We start from the raw sequence: 15,970 nt of genomic DNA, 5'->3' as shown, positions 1-15,970 counted from the left end.
GGTCAGTACCAAATATTTTGAGCTGCTTTAGGGCCTCTTGTTACTTTTAAATCCAAACTAGCTGCTGCTGGCCACACCCCCAGACTCAACGTTAACACTCACATGTGAAAATGGCTACAAACAGATGCGCAATTATACAACCATACATCTTTGAAAAGCAGAGGTGAAGCCTCCTGCAGAACCAACAAGAATGCAGCAAGTGATTTCTGGATATTAAGTCAACAACAAAACACTTGCCTTTTCCAGCAGCCGTTGTACAGCACATATAGTGGTGAAACCAGCTGACAAAGCATGCTGGAGCTCTGCTTGGGTTGCTAGGTAACGGTGGAACTTCTCTGGTGTTGCTAGCTGACAGGTTGGACCTGCTGATTTGTGACGTTATATTCTGGAGGTTTTTGAAGTGGCTTGTTTTCCAGACACCAGAAAACATTAATTTATTTTTTAAACACCTGAGCTGTTTATAGAAGCAGTAGAAACCCAAAAAGAAGGATAAAAACATGCAAAATTATGAATTTTGCAGAATAGACCCCCTTTAAATGTTGAACTTAAAGGGACAAAATGAGGAAAAGTTCCACGTTTGTCTTCAGGTCTCCGGCCTCTAGCTCGTCTGGCCCTCTCATTTGTGCGACCGCTCCCCCCTGTCAGTGAGAAATGTGTGTAAAAGCGAGTGTGTGGTTCCTGCAGACGGCGTGTTGTTTACGGCCCGTTCCTATAGCGTGTGTTTAGGGCTGCTCTCAGATCAGCGTATTGCGCATCAGTCGTCGTGGGAAACAGACGCAACACTCTATCTGCGTTTTGCAGCTTTGGCAGCGCTTGTGTGCGCGTTGATTAGTGCCTACCTAATCATTGTATAATTGTGTGTCCTACATTACAGTTGCACAGTGCAACGCAAACAAATACAGAGCTTCCTCAGACGCTTTGACCCCTCTCCCCCCATCATTATCCAGCATGCATGGCATTCCAGCTCAAAGGAATGACAAGGAGATTGTTATTGTGCTCTCTGTACTGCATACTTTTACTCTTCTCATACACACACACACTTATAAACGCACACACAGGCCTTTCAGAGCAGCGGCCTGTTTTTATTTCCAGCATTGAAGCAAAAATAATCACGAGTCTGTCGCTACTTTTGGGAGAGAAATGTTGATGGAGAGCAAATGTGATGATTGTGATGAAGAAAAAAATGACCCGATTTGAAAAATAAGTGTAGTTCATCCATTTACAGTATGATACGACAGCGTATTAGGGCCATTGTAGATAGAATAAAAGAATATATTTCCACCAAAAAAAAAACTTTTTTTTTGTCAATTTCCAAGTTTGAAAAAAACTCAAGAGATTTTGAGATTAATCTCCAAAATTTTCTAGAAATTGTTCTAGAAAATTTCAGCAATTAATCTCAAAATTTCTGAGCTTTTCTTTAGCAAAAAGGTATTTTTCTTTTCATTTCCCATCTGCAATGTCCCTAAAACTCCCTAATGGAGTGATGACGCATTTAAGTTGTGTTTTTCTGTCCCATTCCTCTTGGAAACATAACCTTTGGTGTGCAAACGAACATGTAATTTGACGTAATTTTGATTTCAAAACTGACCAATTTTGTCTTGAGGATAAGCAGCAGAGGTTGTTCTTACAAGCCTCAGTTTCTGCGCCGGATTTAAACTGAATCAGACATTATTTTAAGAAATGTTTTAAATTGTTTTCACATTTGAGAAACTGATAATCTTCTGCCCCAAAAATCCAAAACTAATGTTGTCTTATATATCTCACTCACCACTACACGTCTATTTAAATATATTGTATTTTTCTTTATTAATAGCTTTAAAATTGCCTCCTTCCCATCTTTACGATGTAGGATTTTTTTAGTTGTGATAAAATTAGAAAGTATACATTAGAAGGGAAACGTAAATGAAAATTCTGTTTTCTGGGTCATTATTTAGCGTTCACTTTTTATTGCAGGTTCATGGGAAATGCGTGTGCAGACACAACACTGCAGGAGATCACTGTGAACGCTGCGCTCCTCTTCACAACGACCGACCCTGGCAGCCCGCCGACGGACTGACGGGAGCGCCGCACGAATGTCGCAGTAAGCTGGACAAACATGTTTAATTCATTAAGAACTACTGTGATCCTTGCTGCCACCATTATTGGTCTGCAAAATGTCAAATATTTATATTTTAAACCAGAATAATTGACCATTGATTGATTGGCATTTAAAATGTGTGTCCAGCTGTTTGTAAATCTGAAATTCAATGTTTTCCCAATCACTGAATGCACTGTAATTTAGCACTACTGATAGCAACGCACTTAAAAAAAACTAAAAGATATTTTCAGTGTCAGTAGAGAGTCTGAAGAAGCTGTACTTCACTGCAAAAACACAAGATCTTACCAAGTATTTGTGGTCTGGTTTCTAGTGCAAATACCTTCGTTCGCTTGAAATAAGACAAAACTAACTTGCAGGTAACGTTTGATGAAAAAGTCCTAGTTCCACTCTCAAATTGTTTCACTTATAACAAGAAATTTTTCATCAACATTAAGGAATTATTGACTTAAAACAACCTCCTATATCTTGCTGACAAGTTACTTTTGGGTTACTTTGTCTTTTTTCAGGTGAACTAAAATATTCGTACTAAAAACTAGACCAAAATTAATTGATAAAATTGTGGGGGGGTTTTCTACAACATGTTGAGACGTACCTGCAACAAGAGAGAGCAGCACTTTCAGCAGACAATAAGAAGGCTGAATGTCTTAAAGTAAAGTTTCAGATAAAACCAATGTTTTAAAGGAATTAGCTTTACTAACTCTTATTGATTATTTAAAATACTAAATCCAACTTAAAATACTACTATCTGCTTTATTTCATCTTTAAATTCAAATCTTATTTTACAACGCATTACAAAAATCTGACATCTCTTAGTGGAAGCATGAAAAATCTTAATGTTTTACCAGGAAGTTGTTACATGACAAAGCCAAACTCCAGTATAAATATTATTGAGTTGTTTATTGTTTTATTTCCCGTCCAGAGTGTAAGTGTAACGGACACGCTCAGAGCTGCCGTTTCGATTGGACGGCGTGGAGCGACTCCGGCCAGCGAAGCGGAGGCGTCTGCAACTGTCTGCACAACACTGAGGGGCGTCAGTGTGAGAAATGCAAAGCTGGCTTCTTCAGAGACCCACAGCGGCCTCACGCGGCTCCAGACTCATGCAAACGTAAGAGTCACTAACTAAACGCTAGCATAACACTTCATAAACTCGTTTTCGTTTTGGGCCAAATCAAGAGCATGAATGCTCTTGAAGGGCCGGTTGTTGCAGAATGTATTGATAAAACCAGTTCATAAACTGTTAAAATATCAATGAATTCTTAAAATTAAATAACATTATTGAACATCTTTTCAGTCCCTCCAGTATTTCATGATACTTTCTGTGATTTTTTTTTTTTTTTTTTTGCAATAAAAATCAAAGTTTTTGCGGTACTAATTTGGAAATATTTGCCCTTATTTATGGTGGTAAATAATGCAACTTTTTATATAGATCATGGACTATAATCTGATATCAATTAAGGCTGAGGCAGCAGTTTAGCACAAGAAAGAAAGATTTTGAAAATTTTTGAGAGCAATCTGCAATAAACTCCCAATTATGTATTAGGGTAAAATAGTGCAGGGATTTGTTGATTTTGTGTGAATTTCCATGATAATTCACAAGAAACTGGAGGAACTCATTGATACAATTTGGCAGTAAACAGATAAAAACTGTATTGATTTGATTAACAACATAATATCTAAACACAGTTAGTGTTTAGTCAAAGATTAAGGGGGGCACATAACAAGCTATGGCGGGTCGGATTTGGCCCACGTGCCTTCAGTTTGACACACGTGATTTAGACTGTTCACCACTGTTCCATGTTTTGAGTCTCAAAGCCTTTAAAAATTTACTTAGCAATCCTTTTGTAAGGTTACTTTTCAATCTATTTTTATATTTTATGACCACAGCGTGATGTGTTGCTATTTCAAATTTCTGTAATCCACTTCCTGTTGTCAAACTGGTTCTATTTAACCCTTCTAGGCTGAACGTGTCAGCGATGATCCAGTCAAATTTGCAGTACCGTAATTCCATCACACTTTGCGCCATCTGAAAAATATCAACGGTTTCTGAAAGGGGAGACGTTGCGTTTCCAGCCAATATCGGGTTATTACGGTAATTTCACTCCCACCCTAGCAGGGAGTGAAATTAATATGATGAAACACTTTTATTAGATGGTAAATTACGGAAAATAACGGCTAGATATTGAAGGTTCCAGTTTATGGAAAAATGGGCAAATATATTTACTCACAGGACATTTAAAGAACTGCATACAATTAAAATAAACTAAAATATCCAGGCGGACTCAAAGGTTTAAGCAGCTTTTTATTCTACAGGTCTCCTTTTCTACACAGTAGCAAAGCTGGTTTAGACAACATTTACTTCCTTCAAGTCGTCATTTGAGGGAAAATATCTGATATAAAAATGTAAACTGTACATTTAAAACATAACTTTTGTGTTTAGATTAAATAAGTCAAGAAATGGTCACTTGTAAATATCGGCTGAGTAGAAACTAGTTACAATTATTTGAGTAACATTTTGGATAAGATGCATTTTTAAGAGTATCTTTACTAAGCTGAACTTTTTACTTTTTAAAAAAAAGTAAAAATGCATTTATTTGGAAAGCAAATTTGGAAAGCAAAATTTCCACATAAGCTTACATTTTGGTCCATTTGATTATGTAACTTTTAAATTTTAAGTTAATACTGTTTAGATCAAGTAATTATTTTTTACTCTTGAATATTTCTACTAAAAATATGTTAAAGCAGTTCTACTCTTACTTGAGTGTAATTTTTGCATACTCTACCTCTGCCTGTAAATATATTAGAGCAAATAGTTTTTCCAAAATGACACAACATGAACCGGTGATTAATTACACCCTGTCTGACAAAATGTTGCTGATGTGAATCAAAACATTAACCTAAGCTTGCACAGCACTCATTCTGAGAAGGAACGCTGAAGGAAGGCTGCGATCACAAGCCGGGACCTGTTGGACTGCGCTCAGTCCCGGCCGGTACCTGACTCTGAATGAGTGAGTGAGACGGCCCACGCTTTATCCACTGTTAACATCGTAGTTAATCATCAGATGGCGGCATTCCTCCTTCTTGACTCAAGCTCCAACACAAAGCTCCCGCTTGTCCACGTCGGCTTGTTTTGCTATTTTTCAGACGTTACTCAGAGCTCAGCTAGCTCAGGAATAGTCATTGTCAGGAGCTGTAAAAATGTGAGGGTCTTTTCTCCTGCGGGGACGCAGGGCGATGTGCTGCCCTCCGCTGATGAGGACGACTTAAGTAAACATGAGATAGTCATACACAAACAGCGCGGTGGCAACATTCACCCTCTGATTATCTGTCAGATTTGACCGAGTGAGCTCATTCCTGCTGTATGTTCGTCAATGTACATCTCATTGAATTCAGAACAATCCAACAGCAGCAGACCGTTAAACAATGCAGAGAGGATGATGTTATCGAGCTGAGGAGAGATGCTGGAAAAATTTCAGTGTGCACGTCGTAGATGTGATATCTCTGTTTGTGCTACAGACGCACAGCAGCTCTACAGCCAACGCTTTTATTCACAGCAGAATCCAGACTCAGTTTCAGATGAAGATCCAAATTTAAAGAATATAAACAACAAAGGAGTGAAAAATATATTTACTGTGGTCAGGCCGAAATATGGACACTGAAAACGGATGGATGGATGGATGGATGGATGGATGGACAAACAGATGGATGGATAAACTGACAGACTGTGCTGAAAGCCAGCAAATCTGCAAATTAATCATTTCAACAGATAATTGATATTTTCTATAGTTGTTTTTTGCTTTTCTTCCACTTTCTGACCCGACATCTTGCTCCCAATAAAATACATCTAGAGACTAATATTGCCAATACTTAGTTTTACTCCATCTTTAGTTTGGCACATCAGAAAAATTAATCACGTGGACAAGACTGAGTCCAAAATATCGGGAAAAGATGACGCCGGCCTTGTGTGTCTAACCAAAGGAGAAAATAAACGTTGAATTTCACATAACGGTTTACGTTTCAAATCCTCCTCACAAATCGAATGTCTCTCTCCTGTCTGCCACCTAACACTGATCTCTGTCTGCCTTGTGTTCAGTGACAGTCATGACTAATGGGTTGCACGTGAACTTAAAGGTATTTTCCATAATGTGTCTTCCTGGTATCTCTGCATCCCTGATAAAGGTCACAGAAGCAGATTCTCCACCTTCTTTACAGCAGCTGTAACCACGTCAGAACTGAATTTTACTGATTATTACTGTATCATCTCACCTGTGTAGCTGGTTGAAAAGGAGTTTCTACGTGCTTGGAGCACCCCTCAGATGAAGGCATATAGATTGTGCAATCTGACTGAGAAAAAGAGGAATTTCCCTCTATTTTGAGGAACATTTTTATCATACCAACCTCTGAGAGGCCCTGGAAAGAAACGCACACCCAAACAGATTAACTGAAGGTAGGGTTACACCTTGAGATTACCGTCTGTGCCTAGTCATGTCACGCTCATTAAGTTTCCATTGTCTATCTAGATGCACACACATCCACTCAATCTTCATGTTTTTGTTAATTCACACGCTGTTATCCAAACTCACAGTCCCATCAGGAAGCGCATGTGTTGGGGCTTTGCCGCCAACCAAGGCTTGATCTGTTACATATTACCACACTGTGTACTACAACACAGACGTCGTCTTGTGTGCCTGTTAGGTATACAGAGGTGAAATTTTTATGATTTTATGGATACTGTAGTCAGCTCGGTTTTAAGATAAAGTTTATCTTATCTTCGCAGCGGTGGATGGTCGATCTGAATAACTGTCTGGTTTGATTTTGAAGATAAATTTGACATCGTTCAAAAGAAGGCATTGATGCTGTGGTTCATTACCTACAAGCAATCACATGGCATTAACTAGGTGCATTTAAGCTTGGAGATGTAGTAGATGGAGTTCAAACTGAACAGAATGGGTAAGAGAAGATTTTAAGGGGCTTTGAGCGTGGCGTTGTTGCTGGTGTTTCAGAAACCGCTGATTCAGTCATTTCCGTAAACCTCACAGGTTTGGTCAAACAATGGTCAAAAAAGAGAAATTATCCATATATGTGGAGAGAAATGTGTTGTTGAAGTCAAAGGTCAAATGGATGGGAATGTCTTGAACCTTGAAGCAGATGGGAAGTTAAAGACCTCAACAGGTCAGTTAAAAACAGAACAGAACCTGAGGAACCAATAACCCCTCAATTCAGCTCTAACTCCATCGTTCTGCTACTTGTAACCAACAGCCTAAGATCCTTGAATTTCTTAACTTGAGATATAAAGTCATCCACAACTCGGAAAACCATGAGAGTGGCTGACTCTCATGCAGGTTGCTTCACAATTAGTGAATGCAGAGAAACATGGCTTGAAGACAACAACAAGGTAATATAGTCAATTTGAGACGTTGACGTTCCCAAAATATGTAACCTTCTCTCCATGAACACTGCAGAAACAAGAGGCATCCCTGGAGGAGTGCAAGACCAAACCTAGCTCCTCTGCTTTTAGAGCATTTGGACATATTTTGGTCTGGTTACACAGAAATTACACAGACCACTAAAAAATTACTACAGCGCCCCAATACTTTGGTAAAGCCTTCTCAAGATCTGCGAAGCATATGTGGACTGGACAATCAAATCTCTATGATCCATCAAAAACCTGATTACTGTTCATTTTAAGGTTTGACAGGCATCAACTAAGTGCTACCATTGCAAGTTTTCCCCCAGAGAACTTGAGAACCTGGTGGTTGTGGCGCTCGGCAGTCATTCATCCAGCAGCCCGTCCTGTTTTTGAGTTAAAATTTTTTAAAAGTTGACAGGGAATTTTAAAATATCACTTGATAATTATGTGCTATAGAAAGATTGGAAGAATAACACCTGAACATCAATTATAAAGTTTTAAAAATGCAAACATTTTAAGAAGACTTAAATAAACAAGCAATGCTACGCCTGGTGGGGACACAAGTAAAGCCTGGTGGCCCGCCAGGCTTATATTACATTAGGGAAAACCCTCTAGTGTGACCAATAGGAAAATTCAACTGTAGTAGCCACATTTCAACCCAAAGAGGGAAGCACTCACACTTTTTTCTTTTTTTTTTAACCACGCATTTTAGAATTGAGCAGGTTTACATGAAAATGTCCCAACTTGCCCAGTAAAATAAAGATAGTACCCCCAAGGAACAATTTGTACAGCTTATATGGAGTTTAGTTACTCTTTAAAAGTAACATGATTACAACAACCAAACACAAATTTCTCCCAATTTTAGTGCAACAAATGCCTTCTAGGTTTACAGCAGAAGACCCGTTCCTACCAAGGCAACGACCATCAACTTTTATCAGAGAGAAATTGCCTCAGAAACCCATCTTTGTGTCCCTTTCTCCAGGCTCCAGACAAGAACAGATTTATGCAGCAGGCCTGGCATCCTCTCTGCTCTCAAAAAATCCAAGCAGACAGAAGTTTTTCTCAAACTGCCAGTAAAAACCTGGGTGGACGTTACAATGTTGACATAAAAATATTGTTTTTGGAGTTTGTTTAAAGAACACCATATCAGAGCGCAATTAGGCGACATGAGGGAGAGACAGAGTGGAGAGAGGGAGAGTCGTAATATTTGTGTAGAGTTTTTGTCCTTGGACAAATGTTGGCTGGTATTTAGGTTTTGGACAGACATTCAGAAAGCTTTTTTCAGTTCGAAGAAAGCAGTTTGTGTTTGTGATGGTTATTATGTCATAAAAAATGAACTACAAACGCTTGTTGGATAAGAAAAAGATAGAGAGCTTTGTCTCCTACCACACCAGACAAACAATAGTGCAACTGCTGAATGATAAAATGTCTAACTGCTGGTCGTAAATTATAATAATGCGGTTAAAAGACCTTTAGCGCCAAGTTGTTGCAAATAAACGTATTTTTGTACTATTTTAACCATTTTTGCTATGGATTTAGTTTCCATCATAGTCTTTTAATCACATTTTATCAAAGTTTTATAATTTTTCAGCATGCAGCTGTCACCCAATGGGCTCCATGCCTTTTCACGTCACCGATGGCTCTCTGTGCGACCCTTCCAACGGAAACTGCATTTGCAAACCTGGCGTCGGCGGAGCACAGTGCGACAGGTGCATGGTGGGATACTGGGGCTTCCATGAGTACGGCTGTCGCCCATGTGACTGTGCAGGAGACTGTGACCCGTTTACTGGGGACTGCATGTATGGGTAAGTAAAAAAAGACTAAAATCAGCATATTCATATGTTAGGATGGTCTAGTCAAAGTCCAGATCCACAATCCAATAGGTGATAAAGCTTTAAATTAATGTTTAGACACTTTCAATCCAACATGACTGAGCAGACGTTATTCTGCAATGATGAATTGCTGAATTTAAATGCTGCGAATGGTAATAAGCCAAAAAGAAAAACACATTTAAACAAATGCTACAAATGTTCTGATAAAAAACCCAGTTAAACATCCAACCAGAATTATAACGGATGCTTGTTGATGGCTACACTGTAAAATCTCTGCATAATGTACAGTGAACTACTTTCAATTACTCTGTAATTTTATTAGTTTTATTTTAATTTTACTATGAGTCTTACTGTAACTACTTTAATTTAACTGTTATTCTAATACAATTTTACTGATTTTATTACGATTTTACTGTAGTAGAATTAATGTAAACGATACACATTAGACACAGTGTGATTATCGTATTTATCCAAATATTTATATCATATTATAACTTTAAGCCATACAGAAACTTTATGATATCAATTCAAACTTGTTGACCAAATTCTTGTTTCTTAAAAGTTTTATCTAACCAAACGCCTGCTGGCAGGAATTAACCTTTTCACTTGAACTTTACATTTTGAGATTTTCAGAGTGCTACCATCTATATTTTCCAGCTGTATAGATTCAGTTTTAAATGTGTGATATTCCATTACAGCTCTGATCTGGAAATATACAGCCTGGATGGAAACTCAAGTGAACCAGTCAGGATCTTCAGCCCACATGAACTATTTTCTGCTCTCCACTACTCAGGTGAGATTCATCCTTTCACAACAATCCAGTGAATCAGACACTAACATTTACACCATGAAAGCTTTCAGGTCACATGACAGAATGAAAAATGCTTCTTTTCTCATCAGTAACTCTGCAGCATTTACAGCCACATTCCTCACTGGCGTTCTCAGGACATACGCTGTCCCAGACCTCACAGCAACACGCCACACATGCAAGTTATTTGATTATGTTACAAATCGGTGCTTGTGTCTGTTTCCTGCAGAGAAGTGTGAGTGCAAAGAGCAAACGCTGACCAACAGTAAACTCTTCTGCACCATGAGCTATGCATATGGTAAGAACTCGAACATCCACCTCTGACCCACCATCAGGGTCCAAATACAACCACATGTTAAATTACTCAATACATGAATGTAAATTAATGCTAACGATTAATCGGTTAAAAGCCTTAATATTTGGGAAAGATGCAAACAAATTCATTCAGTTCAAGAAAATAAACATTTTACTGCATATAATTCAGCATTATTTTTGGTGTATTTGAAGCTAAAATTACACCATTTAAGGAGTTTTGAGTAAAACATATTTACAGATATGTAAATAATTTAAATATGTAAATACAGGTTTCATCTTAAATGCAAAATGTATATGTATTTTGTACAGTTTTGACTTAATTAGTGCACTGAATTTGTTTTCTTTTTGCAAGTGGCCTTTTTTGAGACTGTATATTCCAGTTGACAATTACTAAATTAGTTGACGATTATTTTTATAATTGATTAATTGTTTCAGCCCTAATTAGGTATACTGGTAAAATTACATTAGTTTGGGTGTCTGCAATTACCAAATCACACAAAACAGCTTAAATATTCAAATAAGGACGTTTAGGGTGAGGCAGAACAATTCAAAAACCTGGATTGTTTGATTACTTGGTAGGAATACGGAGATTATTGTCCTGAAAAAACTAGAAAATATATAGAAAATGCCTGAGATCCTCCAAGAGATACAACTGGAAGTAACTGGAAATCAATCTATAATCTATCTATAAATGTGTAAGTAGAGAGCAAGAATACCTTCTTTAATAGTAATTAAGTCTGACAAAGCAGACAAACAAATGCAAGAATAAAAGTTTTAAAGTTTAAGACGAATCTCAAAGCACACTGTGCTAAACATCACAGAATCATCAGCATAGAAGTTAATCAGTCTTAATAAATTTGATAACAGATCAGATCTCTTACCTTTCCACCTGCATCTTTATATAAATTAGTGATTAGCACCAGCAAATTTCAGCATTTTTACTTTACAAATCCGGTTCAATGTAAAAAATTTATGGTGACTTTTAGCCATTTCCATTCACTGTTGTTATTATTATGTTTTACAAAACCAATGTATCTATTACTAATTTTAATTTAAAGGGTTCTGGTGGGAGCTATTTAAAGAACCTGGAGTATCTCCTACCTGAATGCAGCCAGAATTAGCTTTTGGAGTTACATTTTTATCTCAAATGTTCATTTTCTGAGGTAAATTACAAGAAGACTGGTCACAGAGCGCCTTTAAATCGCTTAAAAACTAAATTATATTAGTTCTTTTTTTTGCAACAAGAGATGTTAGCCATTTCAGTTTAAGTTAAAATTACACATTTTCAATTTATGACTTCAAAATAAAATACTTTTCATGCTTTATTGAGATACTCTTTTGTCATCTTGTAACAGTTGCAGCAAATAGAAGCTACTTTTATTAGATTCCCTCTAATGTGGTAAAAATATGGGTTTTAATTTAGTGACTTATTTGTTTTTACAGTCATTATTTTATGGTTCTTGTTTTCAATTTACTTCACAATTGTCTTTTGCCTTTTATGATGCCAGAGTTTGATTTTTAACTTCTAAACTTGAAGTCCAGTGATTTATTTTTCAATTACTTGGTCATGACCCATAAATTAAATGACCTAGTGTTTAAACTCACACTAGTTTTTACTAACTGTTGTGATAATATCTTGAAATATTTCAATTAAAGCCATGTATCCCCTTATTTTACAAAAGTTAAGATTAAAATATTTGTTTGAGAAAGCAGAACAGTCCCGACTACGGTGAAAACGACTCTAGAGTTTGTATTTTGCTTTCAGTATCTGTTTTCTCTTTCTTGACCTTTAGTGCTAAAGGTGAAAGTGCTGTCGGCCCACGATAAAGGCTCCCACGCCGAGGTAGAGGCCAAAGTTCAAAAGGTCCTCAGCCACAACACCAAGCTGAAGATACAGAGAGGTCAGGTCACGCTTTACCCCGAGTCCTGGACAACGCGGGGCTGCACCTGCCCCATCCTTAATCCAGGTCAGACTGAAGATCTGCAGTTTACAGTGCATTGCAAAAGCATTCAGTTAGTTTTTCACAAACTTAAACTGTTAATTAGGATTTTTTGTGATAAAATGAGCATATACCAGCAGAGTGGAATGAAAACTTCTTCAATTGAAAGAATGTGGTGTCCTCTGATAAACAGTTCTACCCAACTCTGAAGATAACCTCAGTAAATACAAAAAGCTTTTGAAAATGATTTCATTAGGTAATTTAAAAAAGCTTTCCAAACTAAACTTGGTTTAAAGAGATCTAAAAAAGCAAAGCATCATACCCTGATCTAAGAAAAAAAGAAGAAATTCAAGTGCAGGAATGATGACCTAGTCAAAGTCTGGACTTAACTCCCATTGAGATGTTTGTTCATTGCTTTAAAAAAAACCTCCAGTGTGTTTAGATTTAAAAAATTCGGCAAAGAATTGTGGGTAAATTTGTCTGCAGTGACATAAAAGAGTCATTTTATGTTATCTCCAACACTTGGTGGTTTCTGCTGCCGAACGGTACAAACAATTATTGGGTTTAAGGAGCAGATATAGTTTACACATGAGGTTGGTAAAATTTGCTTAATGATCTAAAATATTCAAAAAAAGAAAGAAAAACAAAACAGAAGAATCTTTGAAAGGGAAGGGAAAATACCTTTTCCCCTCTCAGTATGAAAAATACAAACATTTTCTATCAGAGTCGCTGTAATGTTATAATAATGTTTGGACACAAAGTTGTTCAGTTAGTAAAAACAGAAAAAAAAACGTTCTAAAACTTTTCTAACTGTGTTATCCAACAGGTGTGGAGTACTTGGTGGCGGGTCACTTGGACCGTAAGCAGGGTCGACTCCTGGTCAACATGAAGAGCTTTGTTAAGCCGTGGAAGGCCAGTTTGGGTCGCAAAGTCCTCACACTGCTAAAAAAAGACTGCAACTGGTAGACGGAAACGGAGCGGAGAGTTTCTAGTTTCCTGCTGTTGGAGCAGCTTTTGAGGGACTGAACTGCGATGAACGAATCCCTTAATCTCTCTGCTGTTGCCTACCGACAGCATACCACCACTGCTGGAGGTATTTTTATTAAGAAATGTCTCCCTTGCACCTGTGCAAACTTCCTCTTGCGTGATTATGTTCGAGTACAAGCGGATTTCACCGGAAGCGCAGAACTGCTCTTCCTGCTCTGCAGCACTTTAGCCTAAGATGGACCAAGCCAACGAGGACGCACTAAAGAAAGGAGGAGAAGAAGAAGCGCCTGGAGTGAACGCAGCATCGTGGAATGACGCCAAGCAAGCCATAAAAACCACAACAGGTGCTTAAATCCTCGCCAGTCCAGGTGTGTCTGTGATGAAATCAGAGCAAATGGAAACCTGAATGTATTTCCCCCCGGCTGTGGCTGAGTGAGGCTCAGTCCATCGCCAACGTTTTAGGTTATAAACCCACTAACGTTTCATTGCAGCATAATGTAATTTATTTCATATTAATACGCCCTTTTGGACTCAAAATGCTCTTATTCTTCCCTCCTTTGTGCCCATGTACAGTATTATTTGTATATATCTCTATAAATATTGTCGCCCACCTCTTTGTTTTTTGTTTATGGTAAAATTAAAGGATAAATCCAGCCTATTACAAGTTTGGTCTAACTCTTGTATTTTGGCAGATTAAAAAGCACCTCAATAAGCACATCAGCAGCATAAACTTACAGAAAAACCATAAAAACAATGTTTACATATTTTTATTGTTAAAAACAACTGATTATTAGGTCGGTAGATTTTTTTGTATTTTTAATTTTAGATATATATTTATTCATTTATTGGGTTTTACGACTCGATTGAAGAATATGGTTATTAATGTCTATCTATGATTCTGTAGGATGGTCAACATATTTCAAGAGGGAACCATAGCCCCCTAAAATCCCCCTTTTGGGAGCGCCACTGTTGGAAGCTGCAAAAATGCTAGTTAGAATATCTCACTGAAATAAACTGCAAAAACAAAATATTAACAAGTATTTTTGTCTAGATTCTAGTGTAAATATCTTAGTACACTTGAAATAAGACTAAACCAACTTACAAGGAACTTTTCAGAAAGATATAGGAGCTGTTTTAAGTAAATAATTCCTTAGTAATGATTAAAAAGTACTAGTTTTACTGGCACATTATTTCATTTTTAACACAACATGTTATAAGTGAAATAATCTACTAGTAAAACTAGAACTTTTTCATCATTTCTGAGGAATTATTTACTTAAAACAAGCTCCTATTGCTGAAAGTTCCTTGTGAGTAAGTTTTGTCTTATTTCAAGCATACTAATATATTTGCACTAGAATCTAAATAAAACATACTTTTATTTTGTGTTTTTGTAGTGTACTTTGAAGCTTGGGGCAAAAGTTAAAATGTAGAAGAAAATCTTAAGTAGCACATCTGGGTTACAATAAGCTCTGTGTAGAGCAAACCCCAGACACAGTCACTGGAACAGCAGCTCAACAGCAGTAGATATCACCGCACAGGCCTTGAAATATCTCACATAAATTAGACTAAAATATCCTCATCAACCCACTCTCTCTCTTTCACACACACACACACACACATCTTTTCAGATCAAGTCATCCATCAGTCTCCTGTACAGTCGCACCACACCGCAAAATGTAAACCATAACAGAGAGAGAGCCCCCGACCGGCACTCTGTTTGGGTTTAGACGGCGAGCTTGTCTTCCGCTCGCGACGTGACGCGTTTGGCCGAAAGGTGTGAACACATTCCTGGCGAGTCGAGCGGCTCTCTGGGTCAACGGTCATTCACCTGCGTCCACCTCACCTCAGAAACCGCAGCCGGATAGCCTCTAGTAGCCATATTTCCTACTTGCTGACCTGTTTAAAGATTTGTGGCAGCGCTGGGGGTTTCTGTAAGCTGTTTCCAGACAGCAGGGTGGAGGGTGAATGAGTGCAAAAGGGAAAAGGAATGTTGAAAGAAAAGATTAGAACAAAACGGCTATATCTGCAGACAACATATGTCCCTCTCCGCACCATCCATCATGTTGCACAGACATATTTCTGCAGAATGCTACAGTTCATGGAATAAGTACAGATTTTTACGGAACAAAATGGAATCAATTTCTGCCAAAAAAACAAAGAGATTCTGAGATTAATCTGAGATTTTCTAGAAAAACAAGTCCAATGTTATTTCTCATCTTAGGGTTCTTCAGGCTGCACTTAGTCTGGTTCCTCACCTAGGACCTGTCTGCCTTGGGTGACCCTACCAGGGGCATAAAGCCCCAGACAGCATAGCTCCTAGGATCATTGGGGCACTCAAACCCCTCCACCACGATAAGGTGGCAGCCCCAGGAGAGGATCTTGTGTTGGATCTTTCCATCTTAAATGCAAAATATGTATATTTTTGCACTGTTCTGGCTTAATTACTACTTTGAGTGTGTTATTCTTTCAACAAATGTCATTTTTTGAGTCTGTATCCACATCCAATTAACGATTAATGGATTACTAAATTAGTTGGTGATTATTTTAATAATCGATTGATCCAATTAATCGTATCAGCCCTAA

At 37.7% G+C, this 15,970-nt stretch overlaps 1 protein-coding gene and 1 long non-coding RNA gene across 2 annotated transcripts in view; both read left to right on the top strand.

Moving 5' to 3' along the window:
* Positions 1-14,048, top strand: part of ntn4 (netrin 4) — a 32,904-nt gene extending 18,856 nt beyond the window's left edge. The window contains exons 4-10 of the mRNA XM_028011783.1: positions 1,954-2,080; positions 3,018-3,203; positions 9,097-9,310; positions 10,036-10,130; positions 10,375-10,443; positions 12,254-12,427; positions 13,227-14,048. Of these exons, the coding sequence (XP_027867584.1) occupies positions 1,954-2,080; positions 3,018-3,203; positions 9,097-9,310; positions 10,036-10,130; positions 10,375-10,443; positions 12,254-12,427; positions 13,227-13,366 (1,005 nt within the window). The 3' untranslated portion in view covers positions 13,367-14,048. The remainder of the gene's footprint in view (positions 1-1,953; positions 2,081-3,017; positions 3,204-9,096; positions 9,311-10,035; positions 10,131-10,374; positions 10,444-12,253; positions 12,428-13,226) is intronic.
* On the top strand, positions 3,646-8,015 carry LOC114141332 (uncharacterized). Its single transcript, XR_003594814.1, has 2 exons — positions 3,646-7,267; positions 7,355-8,015. It is a non-coding gene; the product is annotated as an uncharacterized LOC114141332 (long non-coding RNA).
* Positions 14,049-15,970: the final 1,922 nt, after the last annotated feature.

The sequence above is a fragment of the Xiphophorus couchianus genome, unplaced genomic scaffold, assembly GCF_001444195.1.
Source record: "Xiphophorus couchianus unplaced genomic scaffold, X_couchianus-1.0 Scaffold1000101, whole genome shotgun sequence".
NCBI classification, from domain to species: Eukaryota; Metazoa; Chordata; class Actinopteri; order Cyprinodontiformes; family Poeciliidae; genus Xiphophorus; species Xiphophorus couchianus.
Note: the sequence above shows the minus strand (reverse complement) of the source record. Positions and strands in the feature narration are given on the sequence as shown.